A 27,851-nucleotide genomic window follows, 5' to 3' on the forward strand; every position below is an offset into this window, starting at 1 on the left:
TTAGATGCTTTCTAAATTCCTCTCTCAAACTCTCCATTCTCCGTTTAAAATAGAACTGGTTTGAATTTTGCCACAACAATTTAGTCTCGGGTTTCCTTTGCAAATTGATTTCAAATCTAATTCAGTTGAGGAGAGAAAATTGGATGAGAAAAAAGGTAATCATTTCAATGTTATCTTAAAACAGTCAGCATGAAGACCCCAATCTCAACATCAATTCAATGACTTCTAAAACTCCACTGTTTAAATTTAGCAATGACAGAATTTCAATATACAAATGCCTCATTCAGAGGGAGAAAATGTATGATTCCAAAACTTTCCAATACTGTCTGAGCATTTTAGCCTTTTAACCTAGGTATACACCAGAGTCCCGTTAATATTTTCATTGATGAGGCTTATAGCTATAGTTCATCAATAATCACTCATTCCCAAGTTGACAATCATTACCCATATCTCTACATCCCTTGATTTAACACTACAAATCCTATCTTTTTCAAACCTTAAGTCTATTCCATGATAATTTTCCCATTTTCAGGACTTTTGGCTTATCTAATATATCATCAACCAACAGTGTACATTTAAAAAAACAACCAATTTGCTGCCTAATTACTGAATGGTCGATTTTCAAAAATAGAACTTTCAATTAATTGTTATGCGATAGTTGGAGACTCGCTACACAAGGTATCCAAGGTCTAATTACTTTAATTTCTTGCCAGGCATTGATCGTTTTTCAAATCTCTCATTTCCCTGATCAATTTTATTTGTAAGGCTTCATGTAATTTGACAAGGAATGTTATCTGTGGATGATTACCTCGAATTACAAACTTGACTGATGTTGTGTTGTGTTACAAGCATGCAATGCAGGGAATGAGTAAGTGATACAGTCACTATATATAAACAGAAAGGTGGTATCCATCTCGCGTCCATCCTTCTTGTATCAAAGATCTGTACGGAAAAAAGTAGACTTCATTACCTTTCCAGTTCCCCTGAGTAAAGGAATTGCTACATTATAGTGGCCTTTATGAGGCTTCATTTCTCAATTTCTAATTATATTTCCATTTGAAAAACAGCACACTCTGTAACCTATGCACCAAGGGGATCAAAGCGTTTGTGACATACAGTTTTGTACTTGGTAACCTCAAATTAAATCAATGTATTGCAGTACTCAGTGATTAACCTATAAAACAAACCAAAAAAATTCCAACCTTTATCTAATAGAATCAAAGTACTATACACTTCTTCAACTCTAAACCAGGCCCAATGTTTTAAACCCCTAAATTAACCTCTAAGCCAATGTAATCAAAAAACATGCTAGAACTCATTAACCAATGAAAGACATATGCATCATATATTTTATGCTACACCCTCTAAAAATAAGGGGATTAAATTGTCACAATTGTCATAACTTAACTCTAAACCAGTGCAAAGGCATAGATCTAAGTACGAAAATATTGATACTACTGACATTTTTAGATGGTATTCAGGGTCCAGGGGTGAAACCCTGGTACAGGGGGTTGTGGTTTAGGTTGGAATAGACCAGGCCTGAGCACCCCACCCCTCTTCCCCACATTACTTTTTTATTTGTTGTCGGTGTAACCTTTTTTTTATGTTTGTATATATAAAAGTCCACATTAAAAAAATCTCAATTTCAGCATTTTTTTTCTAATGTAAATGGTTTAGCAATAGTTTCCTGCATGCACTCTAGGAAGTGATGCTGTATTTGATTTCAATGTTTATATTGCCAGTCCTGTGCCTGATATCTTGAAGTCATAAAGATAGATACTTTTCGCAGTTACTCATGTATTTCATTGATTTTCCACGTGCAATACAATAGGCTACCACAAGAATATCACTGGTTTCCTCACCCAATTATGCCGTTGTTCCATGTTCCTCTTTATCATTTAGCCATTCATGCCTCCACTTATATAAGTCTTTTTCTAAAATATTAACATTATTTTATTGCAATAGAAAGCCCACAGTTCCCACAAGGCTTCCTTGTACATAATGTCCGAAAAACACCTGTAATTGTACTTAATCCTTTTAACGCTGCAGCATTTCACAGACCAAGATTTATGTACAGTGGACCCTCCATAATCTGAACACCTTCATTCCAAGCCCTAACCGTCCGGATTATGAGTTTTCCGGACTGCCGAGTTTCGTCTACCAGGTCTAAAAAATTGTCGTGTAAGAGTTATCTCCCTTGACTATATACAATGCGGGACGTTTAAATAACATACTTCCATTTCATAAACACGTCTAATCGTCAGTCTTTTTAAAAGATAAACATACTTTTGTTTACCCAATACAAATGTAACCGAACCCCCTTAGTGTTCAAATGCTAATGATTTAATTACTGATCATGAATTTATTATATGTACTTGAGATTGATGAATTATCGTATCACGTACTGTATGTTAGTGCATGAATTCTTGCTAACTACGAAATAGCAACTGTATTCCTTTTAAAGTTGCTCTATGTAAAATAACTATAATAGATATTGTACGCCAAGTTGATAAAAGCAAGACCAGTCTATACTGTGCTTAAAATCCTTTAATACTGTAGCATTTAGGTCGTAAAGAAAAGCAAAGTACCATTATAAAAACAGAGCTACATTGCAACACAGGTAAACACCCGGGGCTATGACCTGGCAGCAATCGCTATGACTACAACACAGTGTCAAGTGATAGTCTGTACAGCTGTCGACACGGGTGACTTGCCCCGACATTTTCCCCTCCACTTGATGAAAAAATCTTCCGGATTATTGCGGGAAATTTACTAATGAAAAGTATGTTCCGTTCCCAAAATGGGGTTCCGGAATCGGAATCGGAATTTCTGGACTGGTGAGTACAAATAACGTTATGGAAATCTGTTCCCGTGCATTTCTGTCTGGACTGCGAGTTTTCCGGACTATCGGCGTCCAGATTATCGCGGGTCCACTGTACCATAAGGTCTTAACAGACATTGAAATCCGGAATTGTCTTTCTTGGACAAATACAAGTATTGTGGTTGATAATTTCTGATAGATATTGGTTTAACATAACAGTAGAGCACTTAATTTCTTATAAGATTTAGAAGATTAACAAAAACAAATACAATCAATGATTACCAAAGCTCACCGGCGGCAGCAATCACACTATGCATTCATTTTTTATGTATGTATAAGCATGTCATTTTGAAATTGTACGTCACATAATATTGCTCCTAGACCTCAAACAGATGTATAAACCAAATAAGAAGGGTATGGACTTACAAGCTTTCCAAAACTTACCCCCAAATTCTTTAAAGTGGGTTTTGGGGCCAAAAGAATCAAGTCCACTAAATGGTAAAATGCCAAAATGATTTTGCCATAACATCACTCCTGGACCTCTAATGAATGTATAAACCAAATTAGAAGGGTGTGAGGTGTATACTTAAGAAATAATTAACGATGATTCGTGTATTATTGCAGGATATACAACGAGGACGAGGATATTTTGCAATTAAATTAATAACGAAGGCCGCAGGCCTGAGTTATTAATTAAAATTGCAAAATATCCGAGTCCGAGTTGTATATCCTGCAACAATACACGAGTCAAAGTTGATTATTTCTATTCTACCATGTACTGTTTAGTTTTGAGATCTACCTCTTTCTAATAGAAAAACAGCAAAGAAACCCCGGGAAAACCTTGTAATTTATTTCTTGAGTATTGTATTATTTGTTGATGAAATATACAGGCAATACAGTACTACGATCAAGAGCATCTATCATATGGCATTGATTTTGAAAATTTAAAAAAAAGGATAAAATAAAAAGAAAAAAAAAGTGGGGGCCTCCGTAGGATTCGAACTCGCGTCGTGATAAAAATATATTGAAAGACTAACCCATTAGCCCACTCGGCTATAGTAACCTTTTATGAAACGGGTGAATATTAGATATTTAAAATTGTAACAGCCGTGACTCACGAGCGTGTATTATTGGCACGAGCGTGGGTTATTGGAAAATAATACATGGTTTTTAACCAATCAAAACTGGCGTTACATAGCAAACATGGTAGAATTTTGGACTTACAAGCTTTCCAAAAACTTACCCCAAAAACTTTAAAGTGGATTTTGATGCTAAAAAAACTTATAAGTGGATTTTGGTGCTAAAAAAGTTAAGTAAACTGATTGGTAAAATGCGAAAAAATCACAATTTGTTTCTGCATGATTTTGCCATAACATTACTCCTAGACTTCTAATGAATGTATAAACCAAATTAGAAGGGTGTGAGGTGTATACTTTTGGACTTAAGAGGCTTTCCAAAAACTTAAAAGTGGGGTGGGACGCCGACGAGGACGCCAGGGGTACAGCATTAGCTCACGGTTACTCGTAACCAGTACGTGAGCTAATAAAAGAGACAATATGGAATTCTGTCACAATACAAAACACTTTCATCCATACGAAGGGGTGGTCAGGCGGGGCATTGGACTAGCCGACTGGGGTTCAATTCCCCAACAGATGGGAAAAGGTACAGGAGTCACCAGCCTGACCACATGGGTTTATCTAGGTATACTTCTATACATAAATCAATGAAATCATAGTATCATAATTTCATTACCACTAAACAAATGAAATCTAGGGTACATTGATATTGACATATTGACATAGCAATTCAATACATCAATATTAGAATTTCTCAGTATCAATATTTCAGTACACATAAAGATCTATTATAAAGATCTATTACTGAAGAACAAGCCATGAAAGAATCAAAACCCTGAAAAGTGACAAAACAAAATGTAAACAAATATGTCCCCTGTGAATTTGGTGTTTTCTATTGACGGCCTCATCTGACATGCTTGTACTTTTTATCAACAAATCGCCCAAACGCTTGAATGTAATTAGATCAAGCCGTAAACACAGTTCAGCAGTTTTAAAGACCAAAGTTGAAATAACAAATGTGAGCGATGCATGACTACAATCATGCCTTCATGCTCATAGGTTTCTGGTCTTTTCGGAAATCAAACCCAGCACACACTAAGGTACTTGTACACACAGCATTCTTATATCCTTCGAATCGACATCAATAAATTCCTCCAATACTTTAAGTCTATTGCAGCAGCTTTTAACACTAACCAGCAATGCAGTGTATCGGCAATATTAATACTGAACATTGATTTTAAGAATATTGTATCATTGGATATTTTTTTTTTTTTTTTCAATATCCAATCCTAATGAAATCACACGATTCATAAATTCCATAACCTACAACCAAATGAAATCCTAGTATCATAAATTCTGTAACCTTTAAACCAAGGAATCTACAACAGTTTTCTGGTCAGACTATAACATGAATACTTACATATTTGATTATCTTGCACTGTAGGTCAGCAGCATCCTGATCATACAGCTCTCCTGTTGAAAGAAAAACATAACAAATCTATAAATGTAAGGTGAGAACATACCAATATGTAATTCATAACAATCATACTGCAATATATGTTCCCTACCAGCCCCTACTAACAAGAGACCCAGAGGGCCTGTATCGCTCACCTGGTTTATTTGATCAAACATCAAAATAATGTTTATGTTCCATTGCTAATAGCTTTATTTGTTGATGTATGATTATGTTGTCAACCTCATTATTTGTAAAAATTTGAATCCCAGGATACTTGGGATGTTACCACAGAAAAATTTATGTCATACATTGCTTAGTTCCAGAAAAGAAGTCATATTTTATATCAATATTGCCAAATGGACCCCTTTTGGCCATGCCCCTCAGGCCCCAAGGGGGTCAGTCTCACTATTTGTACAATTTTGAATCCCTACCCCTATAAGGATGCTACCAGTAAAATATGAGTGATATCCATTGCTTAGTTTCAGAGAAGAAGTCGTTTATATCAATTTTGCCAAAGTGACCCTTTTGGCCCTGTCCCTCAGGCCCCCAGGGGGTCAGCCTCATCATTTGTACAATTTTGAATCCCTACCCTATAAAGATGCTACCAGTAAAATATGAGTGATATCCGTTGCTAAGTTTCAGAGAAGAAGTCGTTTACATCAATATAGCCTAAATTGACCCCTTCTGGCCCCGCTCCTCGGCCCCTCAGGGGGTCAGCCCCACCATTAGTACAATTTCTAATCCTCACCTCATAAGGATGCTTCTGACCAAATTAGGTCAAATTCTGTTGAGTGGTTATGAAGAAGAAGTCGATTGTTGACGAACGGATAACAGACGGACGACAGATGCCACGGTATGGGTATGGCATAAGCTCACCTTGGTCCTTCGGACCAGATGAGCTAAAAATAGTAACAGTGACCTTGACCTCAAAACCCCCCAAACTCCAGTAGAAAACTAATAAATCTTTGTTCTTCCCTAGCCTATGCACAAACAAACAAATGATTGTCCTTTACATTCCTTCATAGGACAAGAGATCCCAGAGGGATCTTGGCGCCCACCATTGAATGATCTTCATAGGTTCCATGTCAGATTGATCTTTTCTCTACTTTTCCCTTCATTTTACTAATCTGTGCAAATTGAGACATCCCTCCAGTACTTTTCAAACAAGGGAATCCTAGCTATATAAGAAATTTGAGATTTAACGATAATGGCTGTTTGTTTGTCAGGTTGTTTTCAGGACAGACTGGTCCAAAAATGCAATACAAGGGACCAAGGGGAACCTACTTATGAAATTTGAGAAAGATCCATTCAGTACTTTGAGAAATAGAGATAACAAACTTCAATTGTCAAAATCCAAGATGGCGGTCTGTCGGCCATGTTGTTTTCCAATTGATCTCAAAATGCAATATGCATAACGAGGCACCAAGGGGAACCTCCATATGAAATTTCAGAAAGATCCCTTAAGTACTTTCTCAGAAATAGCGATAACAAACTTCAATTGTCAAAATCCAAGATGGCTGCCTGTCGGCCATGTTATTTTCAGATTGGTCTCAAAATGCAATATGCATAACTAGGCACCAAGGGAAACTTACATATGAAATTTGAGAAAGATCCCTTAAATACTTTCGCAGAAATAGCGATAACAAACTTCAACTGTCAAAATCCAAGATGGCTGCCTGTCGGCCTTGTTGTTTTCGGATTGGTCTCAAAATGCAATATGCATAACTAAGCACCAAGGGAAACTTACATATGAAACTTGAGAAAGATCCCTTAAATACTTTCTCAGAAATAGTGATAACAAACTTCAATTGTCAAAATCCAAGATGGCTGCCTGTCGGCCATGTTGTTTTCAGATTGGTCTCAAAACGCAATATGCATAACTAGGCACCAAGGGGAACCTACATATGAAATTTGAGAAAGATCCCTTCAGTACTTTCTCAGAAATAGCGATAACAAACTTCAATTGTCAAAATCCAAGATGGCTGCCTGTCGGCCATGTTGTTTTCCGATTGGTCTCAAATCGCAATATGCATAACTAGGCACCAAGGGGAACCTACATATGAAACTTGAGAAAGATCCCTTAAATACTTTCTCAGAAATAGTGATAACAAACTTCAATTGTCAAAATCCAAGATGGCTGCCTGTCGGCCATGTTGTTTTCAGATTGGTCTCAAAACGCAATATGCATAACTAGGCACCAAGGGGAACCTACATATGAAATTCGAGAAAGATCCCTTCAGTACTTTCTCAGAAATAGCGATAACAAACTTCAATTGTCAAAATCCAAGATGGCTGCCTGTCGGCCATGTTGTTTTCCGATTGGTCTCAAATCGCAATATGCATAACTAGGCACCAAGGGGAACCTACATATGAAATTTGAGAAAGATCCCTTCAGTACTTTCTCAGAAATAGCGATAACAAACTTCAATTGTCAAAATCCAAGATGGCTGCCTGTCGGCCATGTTGTTTTTCCGATTGGTCTCAAAACGCAATATGCATAACTAGGCACCAAGGGGAACCTTCATATGAAATTTGAGAAAGATCCCTTCAGTACTTTCTCAGAAATAGCGATAACAAACTTCAATTGTCAAAATCCAAGATGGCTGCCTGTCGGCCATGTTGTTTTCTGATTGGTCTCAAAACGCAATATGCATAACTAGGCACCAAGGGGAACCTTCATATGAAATTTGAGAAAGATCCCTACAAAACTTTCTCAGAAATAGCGATAACAAACTTCAATTGTCAAAATCCAAGATGGCTGCCTGTCGGCCATGTTGTTTTCGGATTGGTCTCAAAACGCAATATGCATAACTAGGTACCAAGGGGAACCTACATATGAAATTTGAGAAAGATCCCTTCAGTACTTTCTGAGAAATAGCGATAACAAGAATTGTTTACGGACGGACGGAGGGACGGACGGACGGACGGACGGAGGGACGGACGGACCACGGACCACGGACGCAGGGCGATTTGAATAGGCCACCATCTGATGATGGTGGGCTAAAAATCGCATGACTTTTTTCTATATGGCACTATAGCATGATCACTGCATGCAGAACTGCTTGAAGAATATTTGATATTTGACAATCCACAATTCTTCCTCAATTCCACTGTGTCATCCAAATATCCAATTAATACCACAACTGTTTTTTTTATCTTTTTTTATTTTTATTTTTATTTTTCAATTATTTCATGAGAGGCCCACAAGGATAATTGCTTCCTAGAGCGAGAGCTCCGCAAGCGGAACCATGATAAGCCTGTCACTGGAAAAGCTACCACAAGAAAATGAAGTGTCGCTGACGGGCATATAAAAACCCCTAATACATGTTGAACATAATTGCTTCTTGTAGTGTTCAAAATTTTAAAGGAATTGAATAAGAAATAGAAAAACTTCTAGCATTTTCTACACAATTTTCCATATTTGGCAATAAAAGGGGCGTAACTCTGGTAAAAATGATCACAAAATTCCGTAATACAAACTCCTTTGAGCTATTGTGGTATGGAATATTTGTACTAAGTTTCACATAACTCTGTTGATAAATAAAGGTAAGAGAGTGGTAACAAAGAATTGTTAATGAATGAGCTTTACCTCAGCATGCCGTAATGCCAATAGTTGAAACACGAACCAAAAACCCATAATAAATGTTAAACATAGTTGCTTCTAGTTGTTTTGAGCAAAATCTTGAAAAAATGAATAAAAAAAAAAAAGAAAAATTCTTGCATTTTCTACACATTGCCCATATTTGGCAATAAAAGGGGCATAATTCTGATTGAGCTTGAGCTTGAGTTTGAGCTTGAGCTATTGAGCTATAGAATATTTGTAGCAAGTTTCATAAAAAAAATTGATAAATATAAGGCTAGAGAGCGCTAACAAGGAAAAGTTAACAGACGGACGGACAGCGCAGGGTATACCATAATATGATTCGTCATTGACGGGCTTATAAATAATATAACAATCCTTAATTCATCAGGTGCAAAATATCAATAAATATGAGGTTTCAGGGAACCATAAAATATATTTTCTGTCAATTTCTTTTTCATAAAGATATAAGTTCACCATTACAGAGACCAAACTGTCCTTTATATGAAACTGAAGAACATACTTTTTTATATATATAGCAATATCCTTAAATTCAGGTAAGACATCACAAACACACATTACAAATCCTCTAGTATGCAAAGTATTTATTAATACATGCCATGGATTGGGAAGACCATGTCTACGTATGGGCCATTTACCATGTTTGAAAATTCTTATGGGCCATTTTCTCTTTATCTATGCAAGACTTTCAATTTCAAAGGGCCGTTCAGAATTTTTAGGCATGCACCTTTTGCCCATATGGCTCCTGCGGCCCTTCCCATCCCCTGCCCTAATTATTCTGCAATAAGCCCATAGGCCCAATTTTACACATAAACTCTGATGCAAAGTGGTAGGCGAGCTTATTGCAGAACAATGAAATCACCTTAATTGTCATTATAATTTTCTACTGCTTACAGTGGGAAGTCTTATTACTTTATAAGACATTGCAGGATAAAAACTTGATCAGGGCATTCTCATACTTGACTTATTGAAAATACAAGAGGCCCATGGGGCCTGTATCACTCCCCTGGTTGGAATAGACCAAATGTCAAAATATTGTTCATGTTCAATTTGTTTTATTTGTTAATCTCAAACAATGCTATATATGGTTATAGTGCTTTAAAGAAATAAGACGCCCAGACTCTCAAACAATGCTATCAATGCTATATATGGTTATATTTAATTTAAATGAATAACATTTATTTCCCATATGGGGCCCTGTCCATTTGGCCCCTTGGTGGTCAAAGTCATCATTAATGCAAAATCTGAAGGTCAAGGTCATCCATTTGAACAAACTTGGTAGCCCTTCATCCCAGGATGCTACAGATATAATATTGGGTCTCTGGGCCTTTTGGTTATCAAGAAGAAGTTGAAAATGTAATTTTTTTTATGATGGACGACGCACACCGCACGACGGATGATGCCGGACAAAAGGCGATCACAATAGGTCAACTGAGACTGTCTCAGGTGACCTAAAAATTGGAGAGAGGATGTCCATCCATTACTTTTCAAGAAGTAGCAGTAGCGAGAATTGTTTCCAGACAGATGAGCAGAACAAATGAAGCAATATGACAGACAAAGCCCATCATCATTAGATTGTGACCTTAAAAGAAATTGCTACAGCACTGACAATGATTTTCAATAAATAATAAATGACTTTGACCTTGACCTTGAAATCTGAAACACAAACTTGTTAAAGATTTTCCCATACTTGACCAATATAATTATGAAGTGTGGTCAAAATTTGTTCAAAGGTGAAGTTAATAGAGAACAAGAGGCCCAATGGGCCTGTATCGCTCACCTGGCTCTACAGCAACTTTGAAGTTGGTTGAGGTCATTTCTACAGATACTATGCTGATTACTTCTTTATTCAAATATCAGAGTAGGCTAGGTTTATTCATATTAATAAATTTTCTAGTCCTTTATTCCAGCATTCTATTGGCCTAATATCAGGTCTCAAAGGCTCTTGGCTATCGCAAAATTATTATTTACAGATTTAAGCCGATTTCACCCCTGTGACCTTGAATGTAGGTCAAGGTCATTCATTTGAACAAACTTGGTAGCCCTTGATCCCAGCACGCTACAGCCTAATATCAAGTCCCTCGGCCTCTTGGTTATTGAGAAGAAGTCGTTTGAAGATTATAGCCTATTTCACCTCTGTGACCTTGAATGAAGGTCAAGGTCATTTATTTGAACAAACTTGGTAGCCCTTCACCCCAGCATGCTACAGGCCCAATATCAAGTCCCTGGGCCTCTTGGTTATTGCGAAGATGTTGTTTGAAGATTATAGCCTATTTCACCCCTGTGACCTTGAATGAAGGTCAAGGTCATTTCTTTGAACAAACTTTGTAGCCCTTCACCCCAGCATGCTACAGGCCCAATATCAAGTCCCTGGGCCTCTTGGTTATTGCGAAGAAGTTGTTTGAAGATTATAGCCTATTTCACCCATGTGACCTTGAATGAAGGTCAAGGTCATTTCTTTGAACAAACTTGGTAGCCCTTCACCCCAGCATGCTACAGGCCCAATATCAAGTCCCTGGGCCTCTTGGTTATTGAGAAGAAGTCATTTGAAGATTATAGCCTATTTCACCTCTGTGACCTTGAATGAAGGTCAAGGTCATTTATTTGAACAAACTTGGTAGCCCTTTACCTCAGCATGCTACAGGCCTAATATCAAGTCCCTGGGCCTCTTGGTTATTGAGAAGAAGTTGTTTGAAGATTATAGCCTATTTCACCCATGTGACCTTGAATGAAGGTCAAGGTCATTTATTTGAACAAACTTGGTAGCCCTTCACCCCAGCATGCTACAGGCCTAATATCAAGTCCCTGGGCCTCTTGGTTATTGCGAAGAAGTTGTTTGAAGATTATAGCCTATTTCACCCATGTGACCTTGAATGAAGGTCAAGGTCATTTCTTTGAACAAACTTGGTAGCCCTTCATCCCAGCATGCTACAGGCCCAATATCAAGTTCCTAGGCCTCTTGGTTATTGCGAAGAAGTTGTTTGAAGATTATAGCCTATTTCACCTCTGTGACCTTGAATGAAGGTCAAGGTCATTTATTTGAACAAACTTGGTAGCCCTTCACCCCAGCATGCTACAGGCCCAATATCAAGTCCTTGGGCCTCTTGGTTATTGAGAAGAAGTCATTTGAAGATTATAGCCTATTTCACCTCTGTGACCTTGAATGAAGGTCAAGGTCATTTATTTGAACAAACTTGGTAGCCCTTTACCTCAGCATGCTACAGGCCTAATACCAAGTCCCTGGGCCTCTTGGTTATTGAGAAGAAGTTGTTTGAAGATTATAGCCTATTTCACCCATGTGACCTTGAATGAAGGTCAAGGTCATTTATTTGAACAAACTTGGTAGCCCTTCACCCCAGCATGCTACAGGCCTAATATCAAGTCCCTGGGCCTCTTGGTTATTGCGAAGAAGTTGTTTGAAGATTATAGCCTATTTCACCCATGTGACCTTGAATGAAGGTCAAGGTCATTTCTTTGAACAAACTTGGTAGCCCTTCATCCCAGCATGCTACAGGCCCAATATCAAGTTCCTAGGCCTCTTGGTTATTGCGAAGAAGTTGTTTGAAGATTATAGCCTATTTCACCTCTGTGACCTTGAATGAAGGTCAAGGTCATTTATTTGAACAAACTTGGTAGCCCTTCACCCCAGCATGCTACAGGCCTAATATCAAGTCCCTGGGCCTCTTGGTTATTGAGAAGAAGTTGTTTGAAGATTATAGCCTATTTCACCTCTGTGACCTTGAATGAAGGTCAAGGTCATTTATTTGAACAAACTTGGTAGCCCTTCACCCCAGCATGCTACAGGACTAATATCAAGTCCCTGGGCCTCTTGGTTATTGAGAAGAAGTTGTTTGAAGATTACAGCCTATTTGCCCCATGTGACCTTGAATGAAGGTCAAGGTCATTTATTTGAACAAACTTGGTAGCCCTTCACCCAAGCATGCTACAGGCCCAATATCAAGTCCCTGGGCCTCTTGGTTATTGAGAAGAAGTTGTTTGAAGATTACAGCCTATTTGCCCAATGTGACCTTGAATAAAGGTCAAGGTCATTTCTTTGAACAAACTTGGTAGCCCTTGATCCCAGCATGCTACAGGCCTAATATCAAGTCCCTGGGCCTCTTGGTTATTGAGAAGAAGTCATTTGAAGATTATAGCCTATTTCACCCATGTGACCTTGAATGAAGGTCAAGGTCATTTATTTGAACAAACTTGGTAGCCCTTCACCCAAGCAAGCTACAGGCCCAATATCAAGTCCCTGGGCCTCTTGGTTATTGAGAAGAAGTTGTTTGAAGACTACAGCCTATTTGCCCAATGTGACCTTGAATGAAGGTCAAGGTCATTTCTTTGAACAAACTTGGTAGCCCTTGATCCCAGCATGCTACAGGCCTAATATCAAGTCCCTGGGCCTCTTGGTTATTGAGAAGAAGTCGTTTGAAGATTATAGCCTATTTCACCTCTGTGACCTTGAATGAAGGTCAAGGTCATTTCTTTGAACAAACTTGGTAGCCCTTCACCCCAGCATGTTACAGGCCAAATATGAAGTTCCTGAGCCTCTTGGTTATTGAGAAGAAGTTGTTTAAATGAAAAAGTTGACGCCGGACGGACGGCCGACGGACGCCGCACCATGGCATAAGCTCACTTGCCCTTCGGGCAGGTGAGCTAAATATAAAACAAGGGCCCAATGGGCCCAAATCGCTCACCTGCAATGTAGTGATCTTTTCATATATGGATCCTGCAGTTATTTGAAAGCATGCTACAGGACCAATATAATGTCTCTCTGCACTTTGGCTTTTCACTAAAAGTCATTTAAAGATTTAAGCATACTTGATCGACGTGACCTTGAATGAAGGTCAAGGTCATTCATTTGAACAAACTTGGTAGCCCTTTACCCCAGCATGCTACAGACCCAATATCAACTCTCTGGGACTCTTGGTTATTGAGAAGAAGTCGTTTAAAGATTTTAGCCTTTTTGACTCCTGTGACCTTGAATGAAAGTCAAGGTCATTCATTTGAACAAACTTGGTAGCCCTTCACCCCAGCATGCTACAGGCCAAATATTAGGTCTCTGGGACTCTTGGTTATTGAGAAGAAGTCGTTTAAAGATTTTAGCCTTTTTGACTCCTGTGACCTTGAATGAAAGTCAAGGTCATTCATTTGAACAAACTTGGTAGCTCTTTACCCCAGCATGCTACAGGCCAAATATTAGGTCTCTGGGACTGTTGGTTATCGAGAAGAAGTCGTTTAAAGATTTTAGCCTTTTTGGCCCCTGTGGCCTTGAATGAAGGTCAAGGCCATTCATTTGAACAAACTAGGTAGCCCTTCATCCCAGCATGCTACAGACCCAATATCAACTCCCTGGGACTGTTGGTTATTGAGAAGAAGTCGTTTGAAGATTTTAGCCTTTTTGACCCCTGTGACCTTGAATGAAGGTCAAGGTCATTCATTTGAACAAACTTGGTAGCCCTTCACCCCAGCATGCTACAGGCCAAATATTAGGTCTCTGGGACTCTTGGTTATTGAGAAGAAGTCGTTTAAAGATTTTAGCCTTTTTGACTCCTGTGACCTTGAATGAAAGTCAAGGTCATTCATTTGAACAAACTTGGTAGCCCTTCACCCCAGCATGCTACAGACCCAATATCAACTCCCTGGGACTCTTGGTTATTGAGAAGAAGTTGTTTAAAGATTTTAGCCTTTTTGACCCCCGTGACCTTGAATGAAGGTCAAGGTCATTCATTTGAACAAAATTGGTAGCCCTTTACCGCAGCATGCTACAGACCCAATATCAACTCCCTGAGACTCTTGGTTATTGAGAAGAAGTCGTTTAAAGATTTTAGCCTTTTTGACTCCTGTGACCTTGAATGAAAGTCAAGGTCATTCATTTGAACAAACTTGGGAGCCCTTCACCCCAGCATGCTACAGGCCAAATATTAGGCCTCTGGGACTCTTGGTTATTGAGAAGAAGTCGTTTAAAGATTTTAGCCTTTTTGACTCCTGTGACCTTGAATGACGGTCAAGGTCATTCATTTGAACAAACTTGGTAGCCCTTCACCCCAGCATGCTACAGACCCAATATCAACTCCCTGGGACTCTTGGTTATTGAGAAGAAGTCGTTTAAAGATTTTAGCCTTTTTGACCCCGTGACCTTGAATGAAAGTCAAGGTCATTCATTTGAACAAACTTGGTAGCCCTTCACCCGAGCATGCTACAGACCCAATATCAACTCCCTGGGACTCTTGGTTATTGAGAAGAAGTCGTTTAAAGATTTTAGCCTTTTTGACTCCTGTGACCTTGAATGAAAGTCAAGGTCATTCATTTGAACAAACTTGGTAGCCCTTCACCCCAGCATGCTACAGACCCAATATCAAGTCCCTGGGACTCTTGGTTGTTGAGAAGAAGTCGTTTAAAGATTTTAGCCTTTTTGACTCCTGTGACCTTGAATGAAAGTCAAGGTCATTCATTTGAACAAACTTGGTAGCCCTTCACCCCAGCATGCTACAGACCCAATATCAAGTCCCTGGGTCTTTTGGCTATTTAGAAGAAGTCGTCTAATTTTTTTTTAGCCTTTTTGACTCCTGTGACCTTGAATGAAAGTCAAGGTCATTCATTTGAACAAACTTGGTAGCCCTTTACCCCAGCATGCTACAGACCCAATATCAACTCCCTGGGACTGTTGGTTGTTGAGAAGAAGTCGTTTGAAGATTTTAGCCTTTTTGACTCCTGTGACCTTGAATGAAGGTCAAGGTCATTCATTTGAACAAACTTGGTAGCCCTTCACCCCAGCATGCTACATGCCCAATATTAGGTCTCTAGGCCTTTTGGTTATTGAGAAGAAGTTGCTTGAATGGAAAGTTGACGCCGGACGGACGGCCGGACGGCCGGACGGACGACGGACGGACGACGGACGCCGCGCCACGGCATAAGCTCACTTGCCCTTCGGGCAGGTGAGCTAAAAAGTGAACATATATGTCTTTGTATGTCTTTTTCCCCCCAGAAGTAGGAGATAAAATCTCCCAAGGTTAACCATTTTCCTTCCGCATTTCAGCAAGTTCTGTCATGATGAATTTCTAACTGCTAGCAAAATATCTGTCTGTGTATCAGGCAATAGAGGGCCATCAAATCTCAAGGCCATTTCCTACTAACTAGGACTGCTGGAATTCCAATGACAATCCATCTGTCACCCCGATAGTTTTGGTCTCGGCCTCTGTCATAAGGAAAAGGCTGCCAAAATCAATCAAGTGGAATTAAGCCCTTATTAGGGCTCGATAACATTCATCAGAATTCCAAAAAGCTTATAAACCATCAAGTCAACACTAATAATAACAGGCACCTTAATTAATGTAGAATTATTTTTGGTGTTTTGTTTCAAAACAAATCAATAAATTTCCAGCAGAATATTGCCATTAAAACAAAAAATGAAAATCAAAATTTTACTCAAATTAATATAAAATATAGCTAACATTGTGAAACATATTTCTGGAATGTTTGTGCCAAAAGTATCTGTTGAAACCAATTCTGAATTGATTCCGATTTTTTTTTTTTTTTTTAATTATAGAATTTATTGTGGTTTAATAATTAATTTATTATAAAAATAATTTGTTTAGATGTAGAACTTGAGGTTAACATACTATAGTGTAAATTCATATGTACAAAATCTGCTGAAAGGTTCTCAAGTTATGTCAATGATTTGGAACGGGACAGGACTGCACAAACCGGATGATTTAACCATTCAGTGCATTCCGCTTAATTGGGTTGCCTATTTGCAGGGGCTTTTTACCCGATTAACCGACTTATGCAATAAGCCGAAATGCACGTCGCCATCTTGGATTTGGTCCGTAATGGTTGTCAGATTTGGGTCTATTTTGGATGAAAATATTTGTGTTATTATTGTTAGTAAACAGTGTTTTTGTTTGTGCTTTTACTGATGTCAAATTGTCAGATTACTATTACTAATTGTATAAAAATGCATGTATTAAAATAATAGAACCTTATTGATTGTTTCTTATTCGTGACACAGTACAATCGCAGCACCTCAAATCGGTTTCATCCATGTGTACCTAATTTGACATACGATCTAAGGACTCGCCGACAATTACAGCTAAAATCATTTATGTTTATCCTAGAGGCATTCTTTTGTTCGCTATTACGTTTTTAATATTCCATATTATTCTCAATTGCCAAAGCACAGAGATCGGAGAAACCGAGTTTATTTGGGTCGTTTCTTTTGGTATAAATACAAACTTGACACTGGCAATCACTGATAAAACAACACGAAATCCAATGTAATGTTTTTATTATCCAATTCTAATCCTTACCGGAATAGGAATTTTAAGCTAACGTCGGGCATCTGTCCTTTTATCTGCTCGCTATTGTTTTTTTAATAACTCTGTGTACCGGTGTCGTCACATTTCCCCGTGGCGAACCCCTCACTTTTAATTCGCCACAGTTAGCGGTAATATCAATCGGTCTGTAGCAATGTCAGACCCAGGTCAAAACCTATTGTTTTGGTTTCTGCTTCGAAGATTTTACATCCCAGAAGTAAAAGTTTAATTGTCTAGTAGCTTAATTATGCTTTTAAACCCCATTACGTTGGCCTGCTGCTGACTCTATAACATTTAATTTTACCCACAATTCTTAATCGATTTCCTGTTGGGGGAAAAACCCCACGAGGCAGAACAACAACAGTTACTAAACATAACAAAACCCCGACATAACATTATCGTTTAACCCTTTGCCACATGCAGGTTATAACACTTCAGCACTCTGTGCCAATAGTGCAAAGATACATTGTTGCAATGCAACATTATTGCGCTGACTGAAATGTACATACACCATCTCAATGGCAGTTTTTGAGAAATTAAGCTTTGTTTTGATTAATTTTTCTAAACCTAATTTTGAAAGTGAAATATTTGTTTTAGACATTTTTAGTAAGTTACAATTATGTTCAGAATTTCTTAAATTTTAATTCTGTGCTATTTTCTTTATAAAACCAACAACACGTAACCACGAAATCAGCTGTATACAAACAGAACAGACAAATTTCAAAATACATGTATTTTGACACCGTAATTTATAATTCATTGAATTCCTGTACATGAAATGATTCAACATTAACTCCCAAATGAAACAAACTGAATTTTTTCACTGTGAAGTTTTCACAAGAATATTTCAACAGTTCAGGCTTAAGCCTAAGCTTATATCCGATGTCGCGACGAAGGAATGTGTATCCGACCATTTTGGGTCAAATCTTCTTTCGTTTTTCAAATGCCAGCGAGCGTAGTTATTAGTGTGTCGAGCTATGGCGGAAAACTGATTCTCATTTAAAAAAGGTAGATCTAGAAATAATCAATGGGACTTGCAGTATCAACAACAAAATTTTCTGGAAGTACTGGCCCCGTTTCCCTAACAAAATCATTTACTGTGATCGGCGAAAAATCTCGAGTTCAACATAGACAACATTACGTAATGGCGGCAGTACTTAAGTACACCTGGTCGCCGTTCGTCCTCATTCTCGGACTCGTTATCTGTTGACAGTTCATTTAGAACATCGTTAAGATCAATATCTGACTCAATGTCTTCAGGTCCAAAGCCATCGAACTCTAAATCATCATCATCGTCGTCGTCAAAAATGTCACGCAAAATCGTAGCGACAGACGCCATCACGCCTCGTTGTTGTCACACTTTTCTACACTCATGACTCACACTTTCTAGGTTAATGTATTCAAAATCTTTTGTATGAATGACGTGTACAAATCTGATTGGTCGATGCATTGATATTTACTTAAAATAGTATGGGGGATTTCCAGATAGGTGTCGCTCTCAATCACGGGATTTTCCATGTCTAAGTTTACCGAACCGGCATGGCGTCGAGAGGCGCTTACATTAAGATAACGTAGAGGCGTCGAGAAGCGCTTACATGGAGATAATGCAGAGGCGTCAGGAAGCGCTTACATGTGGCAAGGGGTAAAGGTGTCCAGAGGCGCTTACATGTGGCAAAGGGTTAAGGTAATATTTTACCGTTTTTTTTTGACATTATAACCATCTAAATTACCCTATTTGTTGATAAATGTCTAAAACTTGAAGAAATAAGTGATGACTTTTGTCAAAATTGAAGCATTTCTATTTTTTTGGTCAAATTATCGTAGTCGAATAACCGAAAAATACTACTTTTCCAACCCAATTAAACAATTTTTTTTAACATGATTCAGGAGAAAATAGTTTTGGTTTTTGAATTTTTACCCCAATAGCCGAAATACCCTATTAAGCGTTACCGTATTGTACTGTATATACTGTAGGTCTGGTGGCACAGTTGTATTAAACTTTACGCCTTGTCAGACAGGGTTTGATTCCTCGATTGGACATGAAAAGGTATGGGTCACCTGTCCAACAACTTGGTTTTCTCTGGGTATTCCGGTTTCTTCCAACATTTGAAGGCCCATCCTGCATTTTCATCCAGGCCATTTAGAGTGATAGATATAAGTATTGGTATATCTTGTTTTCATCCAGGCCATTTAGAGTGATAGATATAAGTATTGGTATATCTTGTTTTCATCCAGGCCATTTAGAGTGATAGATATAAGTATTGGTATATCTTGTTTAACATCATTGTCGTAAAATGAACAAAGTTTACAAAGCAACACATTTAATCTTTTCCCTGATTTTGTTTTCATAAATCAAACGACCTAGAGAGCTGCTACCTCAATGTCTTCCATAATCATTTGGAAACAAAATGAATACCTATTGTATTTAATATGTTTACTGTTCCAGGAGTAATCAACTCCAAATTATTTCAATAGATGGCCTTCAAACTAATGATAGTATTAATGTTGACTCTCAATTAACCCTAAGTTATATTAACATTTTGTTATAAAACATTTTCTTATGGATCATTACTGGTTTGTTTATCCATCACTTATAGAGGTGACTGACACAAGGATAGTTATTGAAGAGTTTAAATCAATATAATTTACATACCCGTAGTATTAGACAATCGACTTATGGTGTCAACTCAAGATTATTTGAATACTGTGCATTTAAAGTTATTTAACACTTTCATAATTTGATTTGTAGAGAGAGAACGAGACCAATTCTACCATTCCTAATTGGAAATGTAATGACCAATGATAGGAATGTGGTAGTGCTGTAAGACCAGGTAAAATGCTGCCTGCAGATAAATGAACACTCATGAAAACCATTAAGTACATTAAGTGAGCATGTTCGGTATGCATTAACTGACATTTCATTGCAATATGTATGCATTGCATATGCACAGGTGCATGGGGACCATTTGTTTTTATTTCCCATCAAGGGAACTTTGGGGAATGAATCAAAGTACTGGAAGTACTGTAACAGTAACTTTTCTATTCTGAAAATTTTCTTCAGGTTGGTAATGTAAATATGATATAAGTTATATAACACAACCAATACGACATCTAAGAGTGTGACATTTCAATGACAAAGCTTTGGATGACAAAGACAGCTTTGTCATTGAAATGTCACACTCATAAATATCATATTGGTTGTGTTATATAACTTCTAGCATAGTAACCTTTCTAGTTCAAAGTTGATCCATTGATTACAAGATTTAATTGTAAATGATGTTGAAACATTTAGGGCCGTTTTGATACGATTGTATACATTGCTTCTGTAAGATCCTAAATGAAAATGAAAGTAAGCAGATATATCTTAAATGTTATTTAAGGATGAAAATAGATATTGTCAGTTTTTTTTCTTTGGGAAGATATCTCATCAGTTGTTAATAATGCGGTCAGGGATCTGTGACCTCATTTATGCCACCTTTTCAATATACACTAAATGTATAGGCTAGTTTCATCAATAGTTAAGCATATTCAACTTATTATGCTGAAAATTGGTACATTGAATGTATAAGAAAAATACTTCACGCCAGAAATTCTACTTTGATTTCTCGGAATCTTGCAGTTATGCCTCCCTTACAACAGTAATACGTTCAAAATCAAGGCTGGAAATAGTAACCCTGTGCAAAGTATAACAACAAGAATGATCATTTTGTGTTTGATTTGTTTTCGTCAAAGGAAAATGGTATTTGGAAATTAGTGGCAATTAATATGCTATGACCAGTCACCCTAGCTACAAATGACACCTAATTACAAGCCTACAGAATATCTCCTATACATGAAGCCTAACTATGTAACTCCTCTTACTGAGCATCCATCATAATATCATCTCGAATGCCATTTTTGATACAGATTTCTTTTTCTTTATTACTGAAATACACACCCTGCTGATAATAATGTTTAAAATAAATCCCAGACTTAGATGTAGATTGAATTCTGAGAATGTGTTTGAAGTGAATGTTTTTACATCAGCCATATTGGATTGAACAAGGAAGCAGTATTATACTGATGATGTAATTGTGGATTGTCTCGATACATATAAAGAAATAACACCAGTTCTACTCTAGATTCTAATAAACGAACATTAATGCCCATATAAAAAACAATGGGCATTATAACTTTTTTCAAAAACTATCTCATTCAAATGTCACTAATCAATTAAGCACAACTGCATGAACTAATCATCACGATAATCAAATCTACTAAATTGAGAGAGAAAAAAAGATTTAGCACAAAGGAGTGAGATCCATGGCCATTTAGATTAAAATACATAATAAAACAATGGGTAAGACTCTAGTTCTTCCTAAAATCATACATATATTCAAGATGTCATTTATAAAAAAAAAAATCAAAATTATCAGCAAAAAACTGAAAGAGGTGATTAGGGTCTGTAAAAAAACAAACGGCAATAACTTTTTCATTACAAAGGGCAATAACTCTTTCACTAACATTATAAAACACCAAACTGAAATGAATTTCAAGAAAAGGTTAAGATGTTGAAAGAGATAAGTTGAGATACAAGATCTGAAGGAAAATTGGAACATCAGCAATTAATTCAGACATGTGCTTAACCCTTTGCCACATGTAAGCGCCTCTGGACGCCTTTACCCCTTGCCACATGTAAGCGCTTCCTGACGCCTCTGCATTATCTCCATGTAAGCGCTTCTCGACGCCTCTACGTTATCTCAATGTAAGCGCCTCTCAACGCCATGCCGGTTCGGTAAACTTAGACATGGAAAATCCCGTGATTGAGAGCGACACCTATCTGGAAATCCCTGATACTATTTTAAGAATATATCAATGCATCGACCAATCAGATTTGTACATGTCATTCATACGAAAGTTTTTGAATAAATTAACCTAGAAAGTGTGAGTCATGAGTGTAGAAAAGTGTGACAACAACGAGGCGTGATGGCGGCTGTGGCTACGATTTTGCGCTACGTTTTTGACGACGATGATGATAATTTAGAGTTCGATGGCTTTGGACCTGAATACATTGAGTCAGATATTGATCTTAACGATGTTCTAAATGAACTGTCAACAGATAACGAGTCCGAAAATGAGGAGAAAACGGCGACTAGTTGTACTGCCGCCATTAGGTAATGTTGACTGAGATTTTTCGCCGATCACAGTTAATGATTTTGTTAGGGAAACGGGGCCAGTACTTCCAGAAACTTTTGATGTTGATACTGCAAGTCCCATTGATTATTTCTACCTTTTCTTCAATGAGAATCAGTTTTCCACCATAGCTCGACACACTAATAACTACGCTCGCTGGCATTTGAAAAACGAAGGTAGATTTGACCCAAAATGGTCGGATACACATTCCTTCGTCGCGACATTGGATATAAAATATTCTAGGCTTAAGCCTGAACTGTTGAAATATTCTTGTGAAAACTTTGAAAATTCAGTTTGTTTCATTTGGGAGTTAATGTTGAATCATTTCATGTACAGGAATTCAATGAATTATAAATTACATTGTCAAAATATTTTGAAATTTGTCTGTTCTGTTTGTATACAGCTGATTTCATGGTTATGTGTTGTTGGTTTTATAAAGAAAATAACACAGAATTAAAATTTAAGAAATTCTGAACATAATTGTAACTTACTAAAAATGTCTAAAACAACTATTTCACATTCAAAATTAGGTTTAGAAAAATTAATCAAAACAAAGCTTAATTTCTCAAAAACTGGTGTATGTATATTTCAGTCAGCGCAATAATGTTGCATTGCAACAATGTATCTTTGCACTATTGGCACAGATCGAGTGCTGAAGTGTTATAACCTGCATGTTGCAAAGGGTTAACAGAACGGTTTGTATAAACAAAACAGAATTTTATCCATCTTTATCAGTTTGTGGCTGTAACATTTATGATAAAAACATTAAACCCCCTACAGCAACATTTTAAACATATATATCTAATTCTGAAGCTTCCTATTGATATTTGTCCTTCAATTATTGACATTTTAACAGGATCTGTACCTATATATTTGTAACAGCTGTTCCAGACACAAACTTTTGAACACACAAGCTTCTTTAAATTCCTCACAATATGTTTAGCTCAAATGCAAATTTCTAGGATAATATATCCAGATATGTTATACAAGCATTACTAAATCAATGAGTCGTTGCAAATTGAACACATTAATTTCAGTTAAACCAGTTATTGGTTAATGGATCCTTTTTGCTTTAAGTAAGGTAAATTAACATTATCTTGCACCCACTGAACAGCTTTTCGGGTTTCTTTTTATTTCCTTAACATATCGGCTTAAGGGATCAAGAGGTGAAATGAATACAATTGCATGAACATTTCCAAAATAAGAATGATCTGAAAAGGCCCTAAATAGCTCTGCTAATTTGCAACATTGAAATATTTACATGTCAAATCAAATATTTCCATATTAATATGTCAGCCTAATTTCTCCGAGCAAAATCAATTCATGCTCCAGTAAAACTACAAATGGTTTGAATTACTCAAAGCAATAAACGTTGTGATCAGCATGTGGAACCGACTGTAACAACCTGATTGTCTCTGAGGGGATTCCATGCATGTAACTGTACCACTGTATCATTACAGCTTAGATAAACAGTCAACACTCTCATCATCAACCGTTAATGTCATCATCCAAATCTATATCTGTTACAGTTTGATTGTAGACTTGTGTATTTAATTATTCATTTGAGATCATAAGATTAATAATATCATGTGCCACTAATGGAAAGGGAAGATTGAGTCCAAACTCAGCTTCATAACTATATCTCACAGCACTCAGGGTCCTACAGCCACTGTTTCAGTGGTACTTTTAAGGGCAGAATAAAAATCACTCAACCTTAATTTCTGAAATTTTACATTTGCTCTGAATGCCTGCATGTCTTTAGGCCTTTAAAATCCAATATTTGCTGAATTTTTATCCCCCCAATTCATTTTTGATGGTTAATTTAAGCTATCATGTTCTTTTTAATTATTTAACTTTTATGGATACACCTGCCGGGCTCTCCCCAGGTGCTACTTCTGACCTCCTGGGCTAACCTATAGTGCTGGTACTATAAACCCCAGGCAGAATGTTAGTTTTTACAGAGTAGCCCCTAAGAATGCCAAAATATAGTTAGTTAGTTTCGGTTCATCAATAAATCCAATTAATCTTACTACTTGACTTTGTTGTTGGTGATGACTTTTAGAAACTTTCATATGTCCTGATGGCGATTTAAGTTCACCTGAAAAACAATAGTGTTTAACAAGAGCAGAATAGAAATGTAGGTAATGCAGTATTTAAGGTACCGTACCTGAAGAATCATAACTTAGCTAATATAATGGTTTTTATACCAGAAATTAATCATTAAAACTCTCATAAATCAAGTACATCGATTAGGCGCATAGGACCATATTATATGTATATTTGGTTTACTAAATATTTGTTTATACACAACACTTTACCCTTCCCCTGCGCGTATGTATATAAGTAGTTCTTTTTAACTCCAACATCCTCGCGTATCACGTGACTCGGCTGACCAATGGTCAATAAGCTAGAGGGGTTTAGCCCCCCACGATACCAGCCACAGCAGTCTAGGCAGCGCCATCGTTCATAGCAGCAGTGATTTGTTCATCTCTTCAATCCAGTTTGTAATCTATCTTTATCGTGACATTTTTTATTCAAAAAGTGTAATTGAATTTACTCGGAATCATCTGCTACATCGGTGCTTCCACGTGTTTTGTACACGTGTGTTTGTTTACGGTTTTTCATCGTTTTGTCAAGGACATTCCTTTGTTACATGTCGTCATCGGACCTACAACTCTAAAGGGATTCCTTTCTTTTCGGCAACAGGAATATATTGTTCTCGTCGTGTCTCATGTACAGTAAGATTGTGAACTAATTTGTGTGCGTGACCTAGGCCTAAATTTGGCAAGTGAACTTGGAAGTTATTCGTGCTGAAGTTCTACAACTCTCGCTCATACATAAACCAACATGGCGCCTAAGAAAAGGATCAGGGGCCAAAGTAGACCTGCACCCTACGACCCAGAAATTTTGGAGAATTGGACTATGGCCCGGCTAAAAGCAGCGTGCCTAAATTGGGGCATTTCTTTTCCCAGCAACATTCGTCGCTTGGCTTTAGTTCGACTCCTTAACAATAATGACGATGTTTCAAATGCGACAGAACCAACTCAACCGGAGAATATTTCTACTCAATGTAGGTCACGTACGCGTCACCTACCAGTAGAATTAGGTGCGCGATCCCATGATTCTTTGCGGGATGTACAAGATGGCGGCCCCCATGCAATGCCGGACCATATAGCGGAGGTGTTATCTTCGTTGGCAAGTTCTGTGTCTGTGTTGGCCAACAAAGTTGATAACATAGAAAGGTCAATTCAGGGAACGAACTCACAACTTTCTGCTGGCCGAAGTGTCTCATCGCCTGAAGTCGTCAACAACTTAAACAGTCCCGAAGATACAGATTTCACGCTAGCATCAGCGTACACTCGGTTCAACTCGGGTGTATCTGGGACTCGTGCGATCCCAGCAGCGGCAGCAGGGAGTGTCGAGCAACCAGCTACGAACGTTATTAGTGCCACGAGGACCACTTTCGGATACGCGGCCCATACCCTGCCGCTCGTAGAGACGGTGTCTCCACAGCTCAGGACTAACATTGTTAGAGGTAGGGACATTAATTTAGCGGCCCTTCTCATCCCATACTTTCGCGGTTCGGGAGACAATAATACCCCTGAGAGTAAGCCCGACCATCGTTTGAACAGGGTTCTTAGTCTCGGGGAATTTATTCAAGCCTTTGGTACTTTCAAACAGGTCATGTGCGGAACTTTTCCACATCGCCGTGTTGAACTCGATCTTTACGAGAGAGACATCATAGATATGGCTTCTCGGTTTCCTGGCCACGGTTTTTACGAGTACCATTGCCAGTTTTCCATGAGGGCAGCTGCTCTTTTAAGATACAACAACGTGTGTGTAGACTGGTCAGTCAGAGACAACAACCTTTTTAGTAACATTTTTACAAACAGACAGGCACACGTGTGCATTCACTGTGGAAGTTCCCTGCACCTTTCTACTTTTTGCCCATCATCTCCCCCTCCTCACAAAAACAGTTCTTTTACGTACAACCCACCTACAAAACCTTTTAACAAGGACCAGAATGGGTCAGTTGACACGCACGGCCGCCCCAGAGTGTTTCAAGGAAACAAGGAGATCTGTAACAACTTTAACGGTGACAGAGGTTGTAATGCTTCAGTGTGTACAAAACTTCATGTGTGTATTGCATGCAAAAGTAGTGATCACTCCAAGAACAACTGCCCTTTAGGGAGGAGTTGGCCAAAAACCAGGAAAAAATGATCAACCTTGTCGCGACCACCCCGATAAATATAGAGACATTACACCATGAACTTAGATTTCATCCTGATAAGCAGTTTGTGTCAGAATTGGTCAATGGTTTGCGTACAGGTTTTGATACCGGCTTCTTACACATACCCGAGGTGCCTTTCCAGTGTCGAAATTTGAGATCAGCCCTACGGGAATCAGAAACTGTTACTAGTCTAATCCAGAAAGAAGTCGACAAACGTTTTTTATTAGGACCGTTCAAGTCAGTACCTTTCAAACACAGTAGGATTAACCCTATCGGTATAGCAGAACACAAGTATTCGAAAAAGAAACGCTTGATTGTAGATATGTCTGCTCCACATGATGACCCTGAGAATCCCAGTCTAAACAGCCTTATTGATAAGGACACTTACTCTTTGAAATATGTGAAAATTGATGATGCCATAAGTTTAATTAAAAAACTCGGGAAAGACACCTGGCTTATTAAAACCAGACATATCGGACGCGTTTAAGCTAGTGCCAATTAAACCATCACTGTGGCCCCTGCATGGTATATCGTGGGAAGGAGACTTTTATTTCTTTGTGAGACTTGTTTTCGGTAGTAGGTCTAGTCCGAAGATATTTGATAATCTTTCAGAGGCAATTTGCTGGATAGCGCGACACATGTATAGGATTAAGCATGTATTACATTTGTTAGATGATTTCATAGTTCTGGAACCAAAACTTGCTGATGCTCAGGATACTATGACAAAGTTCCTAAGGATTTTCCACAATTTGGGTGTTCCAATATATATATAGCTCTTCACAAAACGGCCGGACCATGTACCTGTCTTGAATACTTGGGTGTATGTTTAGATTCAGAAAAAATGGAAGCTCGATTACCTGTGGAAAAAATTGACAGAATCCGTGAGATTTTAAATTCTTTCTCGCAACGTAAAACCTGTACTAAACAGGAGCTTTTTAGTCTTCTAGGACATATGAACTTTGCCAGCATTAGACCAGGTCGTTCCTTCGTATCACACCTTATCAAGTTGTCTACATCTGTTTCAAAATTACATCATCAAAAAAAGTTACTTTAACATCAGCCGTGCGTTCAGACTTAGTTATGTGGTCAAACTTTTTGTCATCTTGGAACGGTGTATCTTTCTTCATGGACGACAACATCACACTAGCAGCAGACCTATATATTTTCACAGATTCT

General features: G+C 37.9%; 1 protein-coding gene across 3 annotated transcripts in view; it reads right to left on the minus strand.

Annotated features, from left to right (window-relative positions):
• Positions 1 to 27,851, minus strand: part of LOC117329332 (cGMP-dependent 3',5'-cyclic phosphodiesterase-like) — a 181,578-nt gene that overhangs the window by 54,762 nt on the left and 98,965 nt on the right. For all 3 annotated transcript variants that reach the window (XM_033887246.1, XM_033887245.1, XM_033887244.1), the window contains exon 8: positions 5,318 to 5,370. In XM_033887246.1, the coding sequence (XP_033743137.1) occupies positions 5,318 to 5,370 (53 nt within the window). The remainder of the gene's footprint in view (positions 1 to 5,317; positions 5,371 to 27,851) is intronic.

This window comes from Pecten maximus, chromosome 6 (assembly GCF_902652985.1).
Source record: "Pecten maximus chromosome 6, xPecMax1.1, whole genome shotgun sequence".
Classification (NCBI taxonomy): Eukaryota; Metazoa; Mollusca; class Bivalvia; order Pectinida; family Pectinidae; genus Pecten; species Pecten maximus.